The sequence below is a fragment of the Amphiura filiformis genome, chromosome 4 (assembly GCF_039555335.1).
Source record: "Amphiura filiformis chromosome 4, Afil_fr2py, whole genome shotgun sequence".
Classification (NCBI taxonomy): Eukaryota; Metazoa; Echinodermata; class Ophiuroidea; order Amphilepidida; family Amphiuridae; genus Amphiura; species Amphiura filiformis.
In genome coordinates, this window is record NC_092631.1 from 49,610,228 (window position 1) to 49,627,302 (window position 17,075).

Genomic DNA, 17,075 nt, shown 5'->3' on the forward strand with positions numbered 1-17,075 from the left:
ATGCTCCCCTCCTACCCGCCTAGTTAATTAACATGAGGTAAAAAAGTCACAGCCGGTCAAATAGATCCAAAGATGTCAATTAGAAATAATGATATGTGAAATTTCTATTATCAAACTTTAAACATTGAAGTGGAATGTTAATGAGTACAAACAGTCCTAGTATTGGTGAAGTGTTTTATAACAAAGGGGTTCGGTCAATCTTATAGACAGCTGTGAAATTTTTCGACTTTTGAATGATGAAAACTCGCTAATTGCATGTTTAAAGCATTTATATAAAAACCTATATACCAATCTCAAAGGTTAAGTTCTTTAACCTCATAACTGTATCCACAGTCATGGAATGACCTTTAAGATATTGGGTATCAAAACTCATGCTCTACAACGCAAGGTCAGACAGGTTAATGTGCAGCACTAAAATAGTAGTTGAACTCTGGCATGAGAATTGAGGTTGTTTGCAAGTCTGTGCCTGGGAGCATTCATATGTCGTTTTCCCCAGCTGGTGACAAGGTGAAACAAGACACATTCGTTTTGTTAAACTCACGCTTAATCAATTGATTTGAAATAAATCCGTTATTTCTTTATCAAGAGTTCACTGCCCGTTAGTATAAAACCACCAGCAGCAGTTAGATGTAGCAGTAGCAATCTATAATAAGAATGTTAACATTTACATTAGCGATGGAGAAACATTCACGCAAAGTTCAATATATGCACAGACTCAGTACACCGGTCGATCTTACCGTTTCCGATGTTGATTAAGATACTTCTTGCATCGATCCCGAGATGCGGAAAAACCAATAGTCATTTTGTCCCACATAAATGAATAAATAACAAAACCCCCGATCCCCGGTGGACTCACCCAAAAGGTGACGTCACACCATATGATCGCCCTTATCCTCCTTGGTCTCCGACTGACACAGACGCGTGCCTATCGATTGTTCATAGCACTGTGTATCAATTTCTCGACCAAAGGCGAGATATCTGGTTGTAGTTTCACACCTTAGGTAAAACCAAACCGGTATTGTTCGGCTGAGGATAGTTTTGACGGCATTTTCTGGCGAAAAAGTGACAAAAACGATCCAAAACTTAGCTACATATCGTGCCTCCGTTGGTATACGGGACACACGAGCAATTCAAAATGGCCGCTCGTTGACGCCATTCATTTTGTTTCCCACGTAAAACAACCATTGCAGCCTGTAAGTTACAATAGATGTTTGTACATACACATTGTATTTCATGTACGGTAGGTTATTGTTGCTATGTTAGGGTGATTACTCTATCGTTATGTCTTCATTACCGTCCAATAAAGACGAGTTAATCAGATATTCATACGGTGGGGATTGGTAGGGACCCGTCTGACATTTTAGTAATAAAGTTAGCCAGTCCTTACTTTACCACTAACGTTAGCGACCAGCCTCCGTGCTCAGGTTTGCTTACTGGGCTTGAGTCGCGTGTTGGGGGGGGGGGGGTAGTGCCCCCCTCCCTTTTCTCCTCGCTTCGCCCCGGCCCTGTCGGGCGTGCCCTTCCCTGGTGACGGAGCGGGACCCACACCCGCTCTGTTTCACCCACAGGGAGTGCTCACGATCTTCTAGATGTCTTTCTTTTGCTTAGGACTCTCCGAGTTCCAGCTTGACGATTTGGATAGGCTCCGTCATCGCCATAAGACGAAGAAGAAATCTACCAAGGGCACTGGTAAGGTCGACACGGTGGATTCTGCTGTGACAGCCCCTATGGGTCATGGCAGGTCTGTTAAGGGGCTCCGGTCCCGGACAAGCAGGCGGTTCCTTCGGGACTGCTAAGCGCCCAAAGGCTCAGCAGCCAGCGAAAGCACTGACTATACGTCGGAGCAAAGTAGCAGGCAGCAGAGCGGTAACCACCAGCGAAAACCCTAGCGGGTTTTGCAGCAGGAGGATACCAGTCGACACGGTAGATTCTGCTGTGACAGCCCCTATGGGTCATGGCAGGTCTGCTTAAGGGGCTCCGGTCCCCGGACAAGCAGGCGGTTCCTTCGGGACTGCTAAGCGGCGTCCAAAGGCTCAGCAGCCAGCGAAAGCACTGACTATACGTCCGAGCAAAGTAGCAGGCAGCAGAGCGGTAACCACCAGCGAAAACCCTAGCGGGTTTGTAGCAGGAGGATACCAGTCCTCTAGCGAAAATCCTCACGGGTTTTTAGCAGGAGGACACCCGTCTGTTGCAGGCATATCTACAGGCTCAAACAGCCACAGTAGTAGCCAGCGACGGGCAGCATGCAAGGGTACCCGGCTTGCCTGGGTTGAACCCTAGCATGCATGGGTTCAGCAGAGACGATACCGCTGCTAACGCTGTGGGTGTAGTCTTAGCAGAACCAACTGGGGTTGTCACACGGCAGCGTTCCATGGCGGGACCGCCGAGTGATACCCTGGGCCCTAGAATAGCTGCTGGCTGTCCACAGGGACTGGCTGGCGATTATTCAGGGGTTGGGCTCGCAGTCTCTCACGGGACAGCGACCCACGTGCATTCGGTGGCAGCTACAAAGACGAGCTACGGCTTGACTTCAGTGGTAGCCGCTATGCACCCGCCCATAGCTGCCGTGAGTGGTCCGCCACACACAGCGACCTTTGGGCGAAGCTCTAGAGGGTACAGTAAGTAGCTTGAACAGCCTAGCTGATCAACAACCCACTTATGTCCTCGAGAGCCAGCGGAGCGTGGGTGATCCATTACCGTCAATGGGTCAATTACCCTCTCTTGATCGATCACTGTCAAATCAACAGGGCATAGCTCCATTGATTGACGCTGCCTATTCAGGTGGCGAGGTGATTGATCGGGGTATCACGCTCAGCTACCCGTGGTACTAGGCAAGCTCCCTCTAGCCAAGGGACAGCCGGTAGAGCGGGGTACCCAGACACACGGCTTGATCCCCTTGCGGGGAACGCAGTGAGGCATGGGTACAGTGGTAGACAGCCGGGAGCCCTCACGGGCACCTACGCTAGTACCGCGCCGGTACCACGCCAGCACACAGCTTGATCCCCACAACAGGGAACGCAGTGTGGCGAGGGTACAGCGGTCCACAGTTGGGAACCCTCACGGGTACCCACGCTGATACCGCACCGGTACCGCAGCACTCGCTTTAGTCGCCACAGTCTCTGTGGCAACAAGGGGGAGGCGGTGCTGGTACTGCAGTACCATGGGGTTACCCTGGTGGCGGATCCTTTCAGGGTCAGCTGCCGGCGGGTATGCCCGTGGTACCCGCCGCAGGGTGTTTCTTCCACGGCCTAGCACCGTGGCAAGTGTCGCCAGCGATGGCCACGCAGTACCAACATCAGCTGTTGACCAGGCCAGCCGGCATGGGGCTAACCCAGATCTTGATCAGGGTAGGCCCCGTGCTGCTAGCGCTAGGACGACGGCTGCGAGAGCAGGCGGACCCAGTGGTGCCATGGCGGATACCTCAGGGTCTTGCGGGAGTACTCCCTCTTCTGCTGGCAGGTAGTCGGCGAGCCACACAGTGGTTATGCCTTCTTACCCGCTTTCAGATGCCCGTCCTCAGTTACCGCCATCATCGGAGCATGATACGGATACTGTGGGCGCGAGGAAAGGAGTCGGAAGCTGAGTCCGGTAGTGACATCACTACAGTCTCCTTCCCCGCTGCCCCGCCAAGGGAGCAACAGCACTGATCTTCCTCCGGACACCCCCTCAGGGGGAGTCCATGGAGGCGGACCAGGGGATCCTTTTCAGTAGGATGCTCAGCTGCTGCTTCCTTACAGGGGACGCCTACACTCTCATTCCCGCAAACCTCACGGGTAGATATCGAGGACTGTCGAGCTCAGTAGAGCTATGACGCCGCGATGCTTGCACGCTTCCTCTGCGTGTAACGCGCGACGACCACGGGACCTACCTGAGGGCATCCGAGAGGGACCCAGATGTCGTAAAGCGTATCACGCTCAGACAACATCTGAGCTCTTCCGCGAGGTGAGCCTATTAGCGGTGCTAACAGCTAGCCTCAACGAGAGCTCCATGGGCCTAGCCCATAGGGTGTCCCCTCAGCGCCGGGGGGAGGGGCCTGCCACTCCAATCGCTCAACGCGATGGAAAGGCAGGGTCCTTTTTCTCTTTGGATGCTTCTGCGCCACGGTGGAGGACCGTGCAAAGAAGCTACCAACGGAGCACTCTGAAGAGGTCGGAAACTGCCCTTACCATGGGTAGGAGCTCCGACTTCAGCAGGCCGTGCACCACCAACAGTACCCGAGCCCACTACCTCTGCAGCACCCATTTCGGGGAGGCGCAAGGGTAGCACAGGAACAGCTGGCAAGCCCCGAAGAAGAGCAAGCGCTCTTCCAAGGGAAGCTAGGCAGAGCATTCCTGGGGGACTCAGCGGTTTTTCCACAGGGGGATCGCCCAGTGGACGACCGCTTATGGCTTTCACCCAGAGGTGGGAAACCATCTCTTTGAGCGCCTGGGTATGGTCAGTGGTGAGTGGGGTTACAGACTGGCAACCCAGTCTCCCCACATTCGTCTGCACATTTCAGAGGTCCACAGTAGTGCCGTCAGACGGCCCCCAGCGTCGGGCACTACTGACAGGGCTCACACAGCTTCTCACGAAGCGGGCGATTGTCCCGGTCTACCCCCCGTTCTACGGGTGATCTTGGAGCCATTGGCTCCAAGGAAGACCGGCGACGGGAGCCCCATCCGGAACCGCAGACTGTTGAACACGTTCTTCAGGCCCAAGAGGTTCAGAATGGGGACTCTCGCCTCGGTGCTAGCCTGCTCCATCAGGGGCATGGGAACAGCATCGCTAGATCTCTCGGACGCCTATCTGCATATGCCAATCGCCTCTCAAGATCGGAGGCATCTGCGCTTCTAGGTACAGGATCAAAATTACCAGTTTTGATACCGCCATCCGCCTGTCCATCTCTCCCAGGGTGTTTAACACTCTTGGTCAGAGCGGTGGCAGCGCATCCTGAAGCACAGGGGTGTCAACATCAGTTGCTACCTGGACGTTTGGCTCATATACGGACGCACTCCACTGAAGACTACGGGTCTCATGGGGTTGATAGTCCGTGGGTGCGGGACCCTGGATTTTTTGATCAGCTCAAAAAGTCCAGCGTGGTCCCGACGCAGTCACCACTATTTGTAGGGGCCCAGATCACCCTCACGGAGGGGTTCGGCGGTGCTCTCACCCGAGCGGGTGACGAACATGGTGCGGTGTGCCTGACTCTTGGCGAGTCTCGGGCAAAACCCGCTGTGGCATGGATGAAGGTGGTAGGCCTAATGGCCAGTATGGTAGACCTCGTACTGTACTGCCGCTTTCTACGTTAGGGCTTACCCAACTACACCTTCTAGCCTGCTTGCAGGCCCAGTCGTCACTCAATATCCTCGCGGTTCCGTTGTCGGAGATCGCGCGAGAGGAACTCTGGTGGTGGACCCATCAGCCCAATTTGACCCAGGGTGTCAGGTTTCCTGCACCCCGGTATGTCACGTAGTGACGACCATAGCGCCAAAACGGGGCGGGGGGGTCCACATCCACGGAGACTCCGTCTCGGGCCTATGGGGGCCATAGAGACAGAGTTTCACATCAACCTCCCTCGCTTACGAGGAGGTGATCGTGGAATCACATACCGTTGTCCTGACGGATAACACAACCGTGGTAGCCTACCCCAACAGACAAGGGGACTCCGGGCCACCACGATTGAGCCTGCATGCACGACACCTGATAGGGTGGTGCAAGTTCAGGCAGATTACGATGAGAGCGATACACATCGCGGGCGTCACCAGCATCCTCGCGCACAATCTGTCACGAGGAAGGGTGTCGGGACCAGCAGAATGGTCCTTGCTCCGCGAGAGTCGCTCAGACGATCTTCAAGGGATGTACCACCCCTCGAAAGATCTGGTCGCATCTCATCGCAATCATCCACTGCCGTGTACTGCTCAAGGGTCACGGACCCCAAGCATTCACCGTGGGCGCTCTGTCCATAGACTGGGGAGGATGACAGCTTATGCAGTCCCTCCGATCTCACTACTCATGAGGGTGGTGGCCAAGAGCGGGTGGGAAGACTGCATTGTCATTCTGCTAGCGGCAAGGCCGCTGGCACTCCCCGAGGTACCAGATCTGCTCCGGATGCCCGGAGCGGGGTACCCAGTCTATCACTAGAGCACCTGAAGTTAGCTGCATGGCCCTTACCAGGAACACGCAGCGGAGGGATACTTTTCATCAGAAGCTGTTTTTCTCATCGCCGGGGCTAGACGGAAGTCTACCCTCCGTGCACGTATAGCCAGAGTCTGGCTCCATACTACGCTTGGTGCAATGAGACAAATAGCTCTCCCGCTAGAGCCTCTGTGCTGCTAGTTCCGGAGTTTCTGACAGAAAAGTTCCAAGCAAGACTTCAGCGGGCCACTGGGGCCAGCTATAAGTCAGCTGTCCTCTCCATTCACCGAGGTTTCGAGACGGGTCGACTATCATAGCCGATGGTTACCTTATTAGTCTACGCCTCGACGGTATGTTCAACGAGTGTCTACCAAAAGGAAAGTGATCCTCCTAAGGGATCCCAACACAGTCTTAGATTACTTTAAGGGTCACCCTTTTGACCTTCCGTCAAAAGCGACGCTTAAATACGTAACTCTCAAGATGGCTTTCCGGGTTGGCGTTGGCTTCGGGACGGCGGTGCTGAGTTGCACACGGTCTCGAGGTTAGCTTCCGTGTTCACAAACACTGGAGCGACACTGTTTCGGCGCTCTGTTCTCGTGACTACTGAACGGGCGCGTGCATACCGACATTCGTCCCTCTCCAATCCCCAGGGTTGGGCAAGGTTCGGCTGAAGCCAAAGATAGGCTGGGGTGTCCGATAAGGCGCTGCAGCACTATTTCTTCCGAACACAAGCCTTGCGAGGACTCACGACCGCATTCATCACCCTTACAGAGCCTTTCGGTCCAGCCGCTGTCGCAATGGCTGGTCCAGGTGTTGGTGGGGTCCCGGGGATCGCGAAGGATTCGCGTCCCACGACCCACTCGACACGAGCTATCTCATCATCTTGGGTATACCGCTCGGTTGTCCCTTGAGGAGATCTAGCAGGCGGTGTCCCGGAAGCCACCTTCGCCCTTCTCTACGATACTTCCGCTTACGTTAGTAATCAGAGACGGGCGGGAGGTTTACCGGACATTGTTCGGCGATCATAATACGGTGGTGTACGGGTACCAGGTTTTCAGACTATACAGAATACTCAACATGGTAAGAACCAGTGTCGCTATTCTTAACCACCAAACTTATTAAGTAAGGAGGTTTATGTCTGTGATCGCGTGGTCTTTTTTGTTTCCCGACCGTTGGGGAAAATATTTTCTGACCTCGCGAAAACCATCGTTACCCGCTCCCGATCCCTGATCTGATGCTGACCAATCTTGTACCTCCATCCGTCCGGTTACTTGCTAGATCGATCTTTCAGATGTTGATGCAAGAAGTATCTTAATCAACATCGGAAGCGGTAAGATCGACCGGTGTACTGAGTCTAGTCCCAAACAAAAATGTTTGGTAGACTCATAACCGTGCGATCTTACCTTCCGATGTTGATTATCCCGACCCCGCCACCCCTACAAGTTTGGTCCGAGTAGGGGATCCCAAGTCGGATAAGGGCGATCATATGGTGTGACGTCACCTTTTGGGTGAGTCCACCGGGGATCGGGGTTTTTGTTATTTATTCATTTATGTGGGACAAAATGACTATTGGTTTTTCCGCATCTCGGGATCGATGCAAGAAGTATCTTAATCAACATCGGAAAGGTAAGATCGCACCGGTTATGAGTCTACCAAACATTTTTGTTTGGGACTATTATCATGTAATCGATTCAAGAACTTTGAATTCGAAATTGAGACTACCCTTTGGATTTGAGGAGAAAAAAGGAAAAAAGTATTGTTTACTAAGTTGAACGTCCTTATAAGACACCTTGCTTTAAATAATGATATGTTTAAGGAGAATACATTTTAACATGAATACAATAGCTGCAATTTACATAAAAAGTATCTTAAATCTTTGGAATTTAATACATTATTCTAAAAACTTTTAAACCATTGATTTTGTTTTAATTTATGGCCATTTTATTTTACATTTTTAGAGACCGGTTCATCACCCTTTCTGGGAAGCAATCCAAATATATCTGTTATCAATCTTGTCAGATAACCCCACAAGAACTACCTGCCGATTGGCCAAAAAGAAGATTTCATTATCAATTGGCCCAATCAGCAACATTGTTAGAATAATTTCACCAAACAAAAAATTGTGGTGAATTATTTGCAAAGCTTCATTCTGATTGGTGATTAAAGTGAAAATTTCATGTAATTGACCAATAAGAGGCAATGTTAGATCGGCAGGTAGTGCTCAAGGTGTTAAAAGCACATGAAAATGTTTTTATTTAATTGGATATTTATCTTTTGTGTAACCATGCTTGCAAGTTGATATTTCATACACCTACGCTTTGTAAGTTTGAATTTGTTGCTTCAATGGAGTAATCCGTTTATTATTCACTGCAATGTGAAGGATGGTGATATTTGACTAAATGCACATGATATTTTTACACGTTTGTTCATCACTTTCTTGGAACGGATCCCAAAACGTTGCATCAAATAACTTATATGCTCCTAACAAAACTATCACAAACAATAGCGCAACATGTCGCCAACTAGTATATAATGGTGTCACCTTTTAATATCTGTTTACCAAAAACTAATATCTCCGGCATCTAACATTGCAATGATGATACACCCATGTTTAGTATCTACGTTTCAAATAACGCAAGTATCGGACCTGTCGCAAGGGTTGGCTTCCATGTTATATAGGGATCTGATTACCAAGCCTGTTGTATCTATCGGAACCATATAATATTACTATAATGATGTTATAGGCTCAATATACCCGGGACAGAGTTACCACTAATATCATCTGCATTGTATCTTGATAAGAGTTTAAAGGGAGTATGATGTACGAGTATTATCCATTTTGCATCTTTTTGTTTATGTTGAAAAAATGTGGTGTAAATCTTATATTTTTAGATCAAATTTTCTGGAAATGTACTTAGCCATTCTTATAAAATTTAATTCTAAGAATATGTAAAAATACTGTCAATAGAGATGTATTGATAAATGTACTAAAGATAGTAATGGCATACTATGTCTGCTGGTCAAATATGCTATCTACTGAAGATAGCATGCACAGGTAGCGTCACCAGACTCACGGATAACATGTTATAATAAGAGAAACAGTGAATTCATGATGTGCTATCTACTGTAGATAGCATGCACAGACAGAATCACCAGACTCTTAAATAACATGCTAGAAACAGTGACTTCATAATATGCTATCTGCTGAAGATAACATACTCAGGCAGAGTCACCTGACTCATAGATAACATGTTATAATAAGAGAAACAGTGAATTCATGATATGCTATCTACTGTAGATAGCATGTACAGACAGAATCACCAGACTCTTAAATAATATGCTAGAAACAGTGACTTCATAATATGCTATCTACTGAAGATAACATACTCAGTTAGAGTCACCAGACTCATAGATAGCATGTTGTAATAAGAGAAATAGTGAATTCATGATGTGCTATCTACTGAAGATAGCATGCACAGTTAGAGTCATAGATAACATGTTATAATAAGAGAAACAGTGAATTCATGGATATGCTATCTACTGAAGATAGCATGCATAGACAGAATCACCAGACTCTTAAATAATATGCTAGAAACAGTGACTTCATGATATGCTATCTACTGAAGATAACATACTCAGTTAGAGTCCCCTGACTCATAGATAACATGTTGTAATAAGAGAAACAGTGAATTCATGATGTGCTATCTACTGAAGATAGCATGCACAGTTAGAGTCATCAGACTCATAGATAACATGTTATGATAAGAGAAACAGTGAATTCATGGATATGCTATCTACTGAAGATAGCATGCACAGTTAGAGTCATAGATAACATGTTATAATAAGAGAAACAGTGAATTCATGGATATGCTATCTACTGAAGATAGCATGCATAGACAGAATCACCAGACTCTTAAATAATATGCTAGAAACAGTGACTTCATGATATGCTATCTACTGAAGATAGCATGCACAGGTAGCATCACCAGACTCACAGATAACATGTTGTAATTAGAGAAACAGTGAATTCATGATGTGCTATCTACTGTAGATAGCATGCACAGGTAGCGTCACCCTGACTCACGGATAACCTGTTATAATAAGAGAAACAGTGAATTCATGATGTGCTATCTACTGAAGATAGCATCCCAGCAAACACAAAATGTTTTACAGAAAACTGTTGAATGTCATGTTATATAAAGGGTATAAAATGTTTTGAAAACTTGCCATAACATTTTAACATAATGTTATTAAGTATTCACAAAATGTTTTGCAAAAATGTTTGTCAGCAATTATTATTATTAAAATTTGTGAATAGCTAATGCATCACTAGCATTTACCAATGGGTTTAATATCAGTTGTTTGTATTTTATTTAATTAAATTAGATAATAGTAACGGTGAACAAGTGTCAAATTTAAATTTCTTGGTACTATATTTGTAAACTAAAATAAGAAGATGAAAAGCCAATGGCAAGTAATATTCACAGTGTTTGCAGGTTCCGGTCGTTACTCTTTTGAGTTCTACACATATAATCTACTCAACAGTAACAGCTGAGATAAGAGCACCAACAAGACACCTAGCAACCGGATGACATTCATGTGGTTAACATATCAAGTTGACTGACCATCAGGCTATCGTGTTGTCAAAATTTTCCCTGTGCGTCGCAGAAGACTCAGCCGCCCAGGAAAGATGGCCTAGATGTGCCGAGCAAGGATCAGATGATTTATTGTGAAGCTTTATCAACTACTGTGTATTTTTATGATGTATTTTCATAAATGAAAATTGACCGCAAAATTGGAGAGGTGACTGCTTATGGCTTCTGTTAATCATGGTGATGGGTGTCAGGAACAAGTCGTGTTGTTTTGTGGTTGCGACTTGTTGCGGTAGTGAGGACAGTGGCCTTTTAATAGATAATCTTGAGTTGTTATGTTTTCTCCTTATAACAATGGAGAAGTTAATATGGCTGCTAAGTCTGAGACGTGACTTCCACTAATGAGATATTAAAGCTTGTTTAAAGTGACAATAAAATGTATTCTAAGTACAGGTTTCTTTGGGTGTAATGTTTATATGATGCAAAAGTTTCTTTATTTATAACTGTATGCTGAACATGGTTTATGCAACTAAGCTGAACAAACTATTAAATAATGTTGCATTTTTTTAAGTACGGTAATGTGCAATTAATATTTTGTTATTTCCTTATTATGTGTAATTGTGTAAGCTATATCTGCAGTAGTTATTATTATTTTATATAATTTTAAAGGAGGATCTACAGGGGGATGTAAAGGATATCCACGAAAAAGTTTATTTCCACAATTTCAGTTTTGCATTTGCTAGTTACACCTGATTATATATGTGGATTTTATGTTAACACATCAAAGATTGGGTGAGAACCAAATGGGCTATTCCATTTAAAATCCACACTACCCCTGTGGAAGATTTTGGAATATCTTCCACAGGGGGAGTATGAATTTCAAATGGAATGAACACAATAGGCAGCTCCATATGAATTTCATACATCCTCTGAGAAAGATTCAAAAAGAATCTTTCATAAAGGGAGGATGAGTTTCAAATGGAGCTGCTAATGTGTTAATTCATTTGAAATTCATACTCCCGCCATGGAATATATGTCTAAAATCTTCCACAGGGGTGGCGTGGATTGTAAATGGAAGCGCCTAATGTTTCTGGCAAACAACTATTGCATGATCAAGTTTGATATTCGCACTGTGCAACAAAATACAACCCCTATACGCCGTAGGAGTGACGTAGTTAATCGGATTAACTACCATAGCAATAGATGAATACAATTTTGACTGTACCGCCCTGCACTACAACGTTCACGCGGTACCGATGCATTGAACCATAGATTCCAAAGAAAGGCTGATTACTCGCACCTGTAAGATAAATATCTTTGAAAAGAGCGGTATTGTATTCAATCTATGTTTGCTGACATACACAGGTGATTAGTAAAATCTGCTTGTAGTGCAGGGCGCTCTTCTATGGCGTATATACTCGTATTTTAGTAATATCATGGGACTCTCAACTTGTACACTCTTAAACCAAAATAATATTAGTAATAACTGTCAGGAAGGGTAATTTCTGTCCATTTGAAGCCAAAATTATAAGGTAAAGTGAAAGCAAAATAAGGTGGAGTTATATGAGGGAATTAACATCATAATACAACTTTATGTCAAAATTTCTCTGTTGACCCGCAAATGCAACAAATTTGGCCTATACCTGTTCAGCTGTACATGTAAGTTGGGACATGTTTATATATAAAAAATATAGCAAAAAGGCAGGTTTAAAAAAACCCAATTTCGTATTATAGGATTATTCGCCGTAGAAGTGATGATGATCTAACAGGATTAACCCTGGGATTAACTACCATAGCAATAGGTTAAAACAATTTTTGAATATATCGCCCTGCACTACAAGCAGGTTGCACCCATATTCTGTGTATATCTGCAATCATAGATTGAATACAATACCGCTCTTTTCAAAGATACTAATCTTATAGGTGCGAGTGATCAGCATGATATGGATATTCTATAGAATTACGATCCAGGTCTTTATCCTTGTTCTTTGACATCTATGGTTCAATGCAGAGGTACTGAGTGAATGTACTAGTGCAGTGCGATATATTCAAAATTTGTTGCTATAGTAGTTAATCCTGTTACATCATCACTTCTACGGCAAATACAGTTTGGCCTTAAAAAACTAATTTGGAAGATACATATGCGATTTGATGTAGTATAATTTGATTGTATCATCAATGTGTTGCAGTAAGGTTTGGGAACTTTACATCCACCTATTCAACATACAGTGCATCAACATCTTGATAGTTACGTGAGATACGTCAAAATTCCAGAAACGTGCAAAAATAGTTGGTTATTGGTTTTATACTGTATTACCCCCCTGAGCACTACCTGCCAATCTAACATTGCCTCTGATTGGTCAATTACGTGATATTTTCACTTTAATCACCAATTGGCAATCAGAATGGAGCTTTGCAAATAATTCACCCCAATTTTTTTGTATGGTGAAATTATTCTAACAATGTTGCTGATTGGTCCAATCAATAATGAAAACTTCTTTTTGGCCAATCGGCAGGTACTTCTCATGGGGTTAAGAACATAATGCTTGGAGAAACTCCACTGTTATTTTGGGGTAATATTATGCAATCAAATATGATATGTGAATTGATTATGTAGTGGTATAATTATTACATGTTTCAATGGCAAGGGTTAAGGATGATGTAATGTAGTTGTAGATTTGGAGGGTATAGCCTATAACCTGTATAATAAATGGTAATTAAGCTGACATTGTGAGAGTTGGGGTTTGATGAGGAAGATTTTGATACTGTTGGTTGGTCAATTTTTAGGCCAAATTTGAAAACTTTTTTTGTTGTGTTGGTTTGTGTTATGTATTGCTCTGTAAAGTTATATTACATAGTGTGTTATATTTCTTTCATTGCATTACATAACATTACATTATATTATATATATTATATTACATTACTTTATATAACATTACATTACTTAACTTTACTTTACATTGCATTGCATTGCATTGCATTGCATGCATTGCATTGCATTGCTTTACATTACATTACATTACATTACATTACATTACATTACATTACTTTATATTACATTACATTACATTATATAACATTACGTTACATTACGTTATATTACATTACATTACATTGCATTTCATTTAATCACTTGACATTATATTACCTTATGTTTCATTACATTACAATACTTTATATTACATTACTTTACTTTACATGACATTACTTTATTTTACATTACATTATATTACATTACACTATTTTACATTACATTATATTACATTACATTACTTAACTTGACTTGACTTGACTTGACTTGACTTGACTTGACTTGACTTGACTTGACTTGACTTGACTTGACTTAACTTGATTTGACATGACATGACATGACATGACATTACCTAACACTTGATAATCTTTCTTCAACCACGGTTGTCCTTTCAGTCCTTTCAACCAGGGTTATCCAGATCTCCAAAGTGGCACTGCATTATAAAATTCATCTCTCAAAATTGGAAGAAGAGCTGCATATAAAATACAAACAATGGGTGTTAATATTAACCCGCTGAAACTTAAAACAAGGAAATTATGATATTGACATTATTTGGTACTATTCAGTTATGATATTTACATATTTGCATAAAACAATATTAACAATTCAAATCGTGTTTCTATAAGCCATTACTAATTCATACAGGTGTTAATGTAAGTATGGTACAAAATTGTGCACCAAATAGGTGCAAATCATGATGTGGATGTGTGACTCTCTTCATAATATACATACTGTTGAGTCTATTTGTCTGTATTTATTTGTCTGTGTTTGTCTTTTATTGTAAAAAGTTCAATAATAAATACATTGATGACAGTTTATGATGCAATCATGATAATAATTAACGAATACTAAGAAATCTTGCTAATTAGTAAATAATACCAATAGCAGGTTTATTAGCAGCATAGTAGCTTATAGTATTAACAGAAGTTTTAATTTTGTCCATCTCTTTTTTTCTCTTCTATTTCTTGATCACCCTATTATAGCCATCAGGAGGGTACAATCCACAGGTATATCTATAGCATGCAACGGAGACTATCTCAACCAATCAATAATCAACATTATAAATTGATAGTTTTCATCACAGTCTGGTAATACACAGCATCTATGCAGTAGTCATCAAAACTACAATAATCAATTATGACTAGGTTTGATTCTTGATGGTTGAGACAGTGTCTAAAATAAGCAGAAAGAATTCTATGATTTCTTCAGTCTGTTATGTGTGGTATACACTATCAAGTTTTGTTTCTGATTTTAGATAAAAGGAACCAACCCCCAATGTCTATGATGTTTTGTCATGAGATCAGTGGTTCCTTGATAATTCTTTTGTTTAGAAATTCTTGTTCCTTGCCGATGAACTAGCTTCTATAGCGGAAAGGATTTGCAGTAATAGCGATGTCTAGAGTGTTTGTGATCTTACTCAGTATTGGTTTACAGAATATAAGTGCAGAATATACCCATTGCACAAATCCTAACTTTATCACTGTTAATAATTGTAACTGTTACCAAACACTAAGTTTATCCCTATTCCGAAAGTAATTACCTAACCCTAAACCTTCACCATCAAATCAGAACCTTTATTCCAGGCCTAAATTCCATATTCCATAACTCAAGTTTGATTTTGTACACATGCATGACCCTATAATTATGATACTTCCAATGTGCATCAAGAAAGTTTAAGCCACAAGCAAAATTCATTCCTGAACATGAAAGGTACAGCCTGCTATGTCAAAAGTTCGCTATTTTGAAAACAAGGTTTGTTATGTCAAATACCGTAAAAACTTGATAGTTAGCATATGTGCTTACTATCCAGCACTTTTAGAACATGCAAACATGAAGTGCCCCATCCACAAAAGTGTAAAGGGTGTTGAGCAAATCATCGATACACATAGTTGTATACAAACAATCCTGCAAATGTGTGTCTCATTTAGCTCAGTTGGTAAAGCACCGGACTTTGGTACAATTTCATGTTTACAAAAGTACTCGATAGTAAGCACATATGCTAACTATCGAGTTTTTATGGAGGAAATAAGGTTTGCTATGTCAAATCCAACCCTACCCTTAACCCAAACCTTTACCCTAACCCTAACTCTAAACCTACCCCATACTCTAGCTTACCTTATTTAATATTCGACATAGTGGATCTTAACAAACCTTTTGATATAGCAAACTTTCGACATAGCGGAAGGACACCAACGTGAATTGCTATGAATACCCAATACCAAGTTTGGCACCTATTTTAAGTAAAATCTTTGTCATTTTTATGTTCATCCTACAAATAATTGGAAACATTAACATTTGGACAAATTATGATCAAAAAGTATACCATTTTTCATGAAAACTTAAATATTCACCTCTAACTATTAGCATGTATTACTTGCTCAGTTGCCATGCAAAAACACCCCCTATCAATCATTTTTCTGGACATGCATGTGTATGCTATATATCTTGAGTGACCCACTGGTCCTAACTTAACACTTTTACCAAATCAAAGGAATAACTATTGAATACCTGCTGCACTCTAACCCTAATCCTACTCTCTAAATTTCTAAGATTATGATACGGGGAGACAGGTCTGACTTAAGATTGAAATAATACAATCTATTAGATTTGAATTCAATCTTAATAGTATAAAATTTGAACTTATTTGAATTAAATGTTATAATCCGATTTTGCATCTGTCCCTTATCGTAATCGCTTAGATTTATTTTAAATCTAATAAGGAATTTAGAGAGTAACCCTAACCCCAACCCCTAACCCCTAACCCTAACCCCTAACCCTAACCCCTTACCTTAAGCTCTAATCACAGGGTGCTGTTTGTATTCTATAGCTATGCCCAAGTGGGGGAGGGAGGGTAGGGGAGGGTACTTGCATATGGAATTAGACAACTTGAACTCAACTTTAAAAATACTTTATTCTAGAAATATATTGTTTCAACAACATGAAGCAAAAATCAACAATCAAAATATCTCAGAATGACAAAATATGTTGAGGTAAAAAAACCCTGTAGCTTTGAAATTTGCATTTTTTAAGTATACTTTTGATTTGTTACCAGAAAAGAAAATTGTTTAATAAGGCAGTCCAAAAAAGAAGAAGTGGCTGAAAATTGCATACCACTTTGCCTTTTTCTATTTCCCCTAAGACAAACTTGTTTTTGCCTGACCTTTATTTTTCCTAGAAATTGATAATGCATACAATGTGATGCAATTTGCCTGAAATGACGGAGACACATATCACATCTTCCTAGCATTCCCTTAGCACTTGGTATAAGCTTTTTTGTTTTTTCTAGACTAGGGAGTAGGCCAGTCTGTCATGACAGCGACTGATTACTGTCTGTGCTC

The 17,075-nt window shown here is 42.7% G+C and overlaps 1 protein-coding gene across 2 annotated transcripts in view; it reads left to right on the plus strand.

Moving 5' to 3' along the window:
• LOC140151015 (regulating synaptic membrane exocytosis protein 2-like) overlaps positions 1-17,075 on the plus strand; it is a 129,321-nt gene that overhangs the window by 60,321 nt on the left and 51,925 nt on the right. The window contains exon 3 of one of the 2 annotated variants that reach the window (XM_072173204.1): positions 14,721-14,744. The exons of the other annotated variant lie outside the window; for it this stretch is intronic. Coding sequence (XP_072029305.1) covers positions 14,721-14,744 — 24 coding nt within the window. The remainder of the gene's footprint in view (positions 1-14,720; positions 14,745-17,075) is intronic. 2 annotated transcript variants of the gene reach the window in all.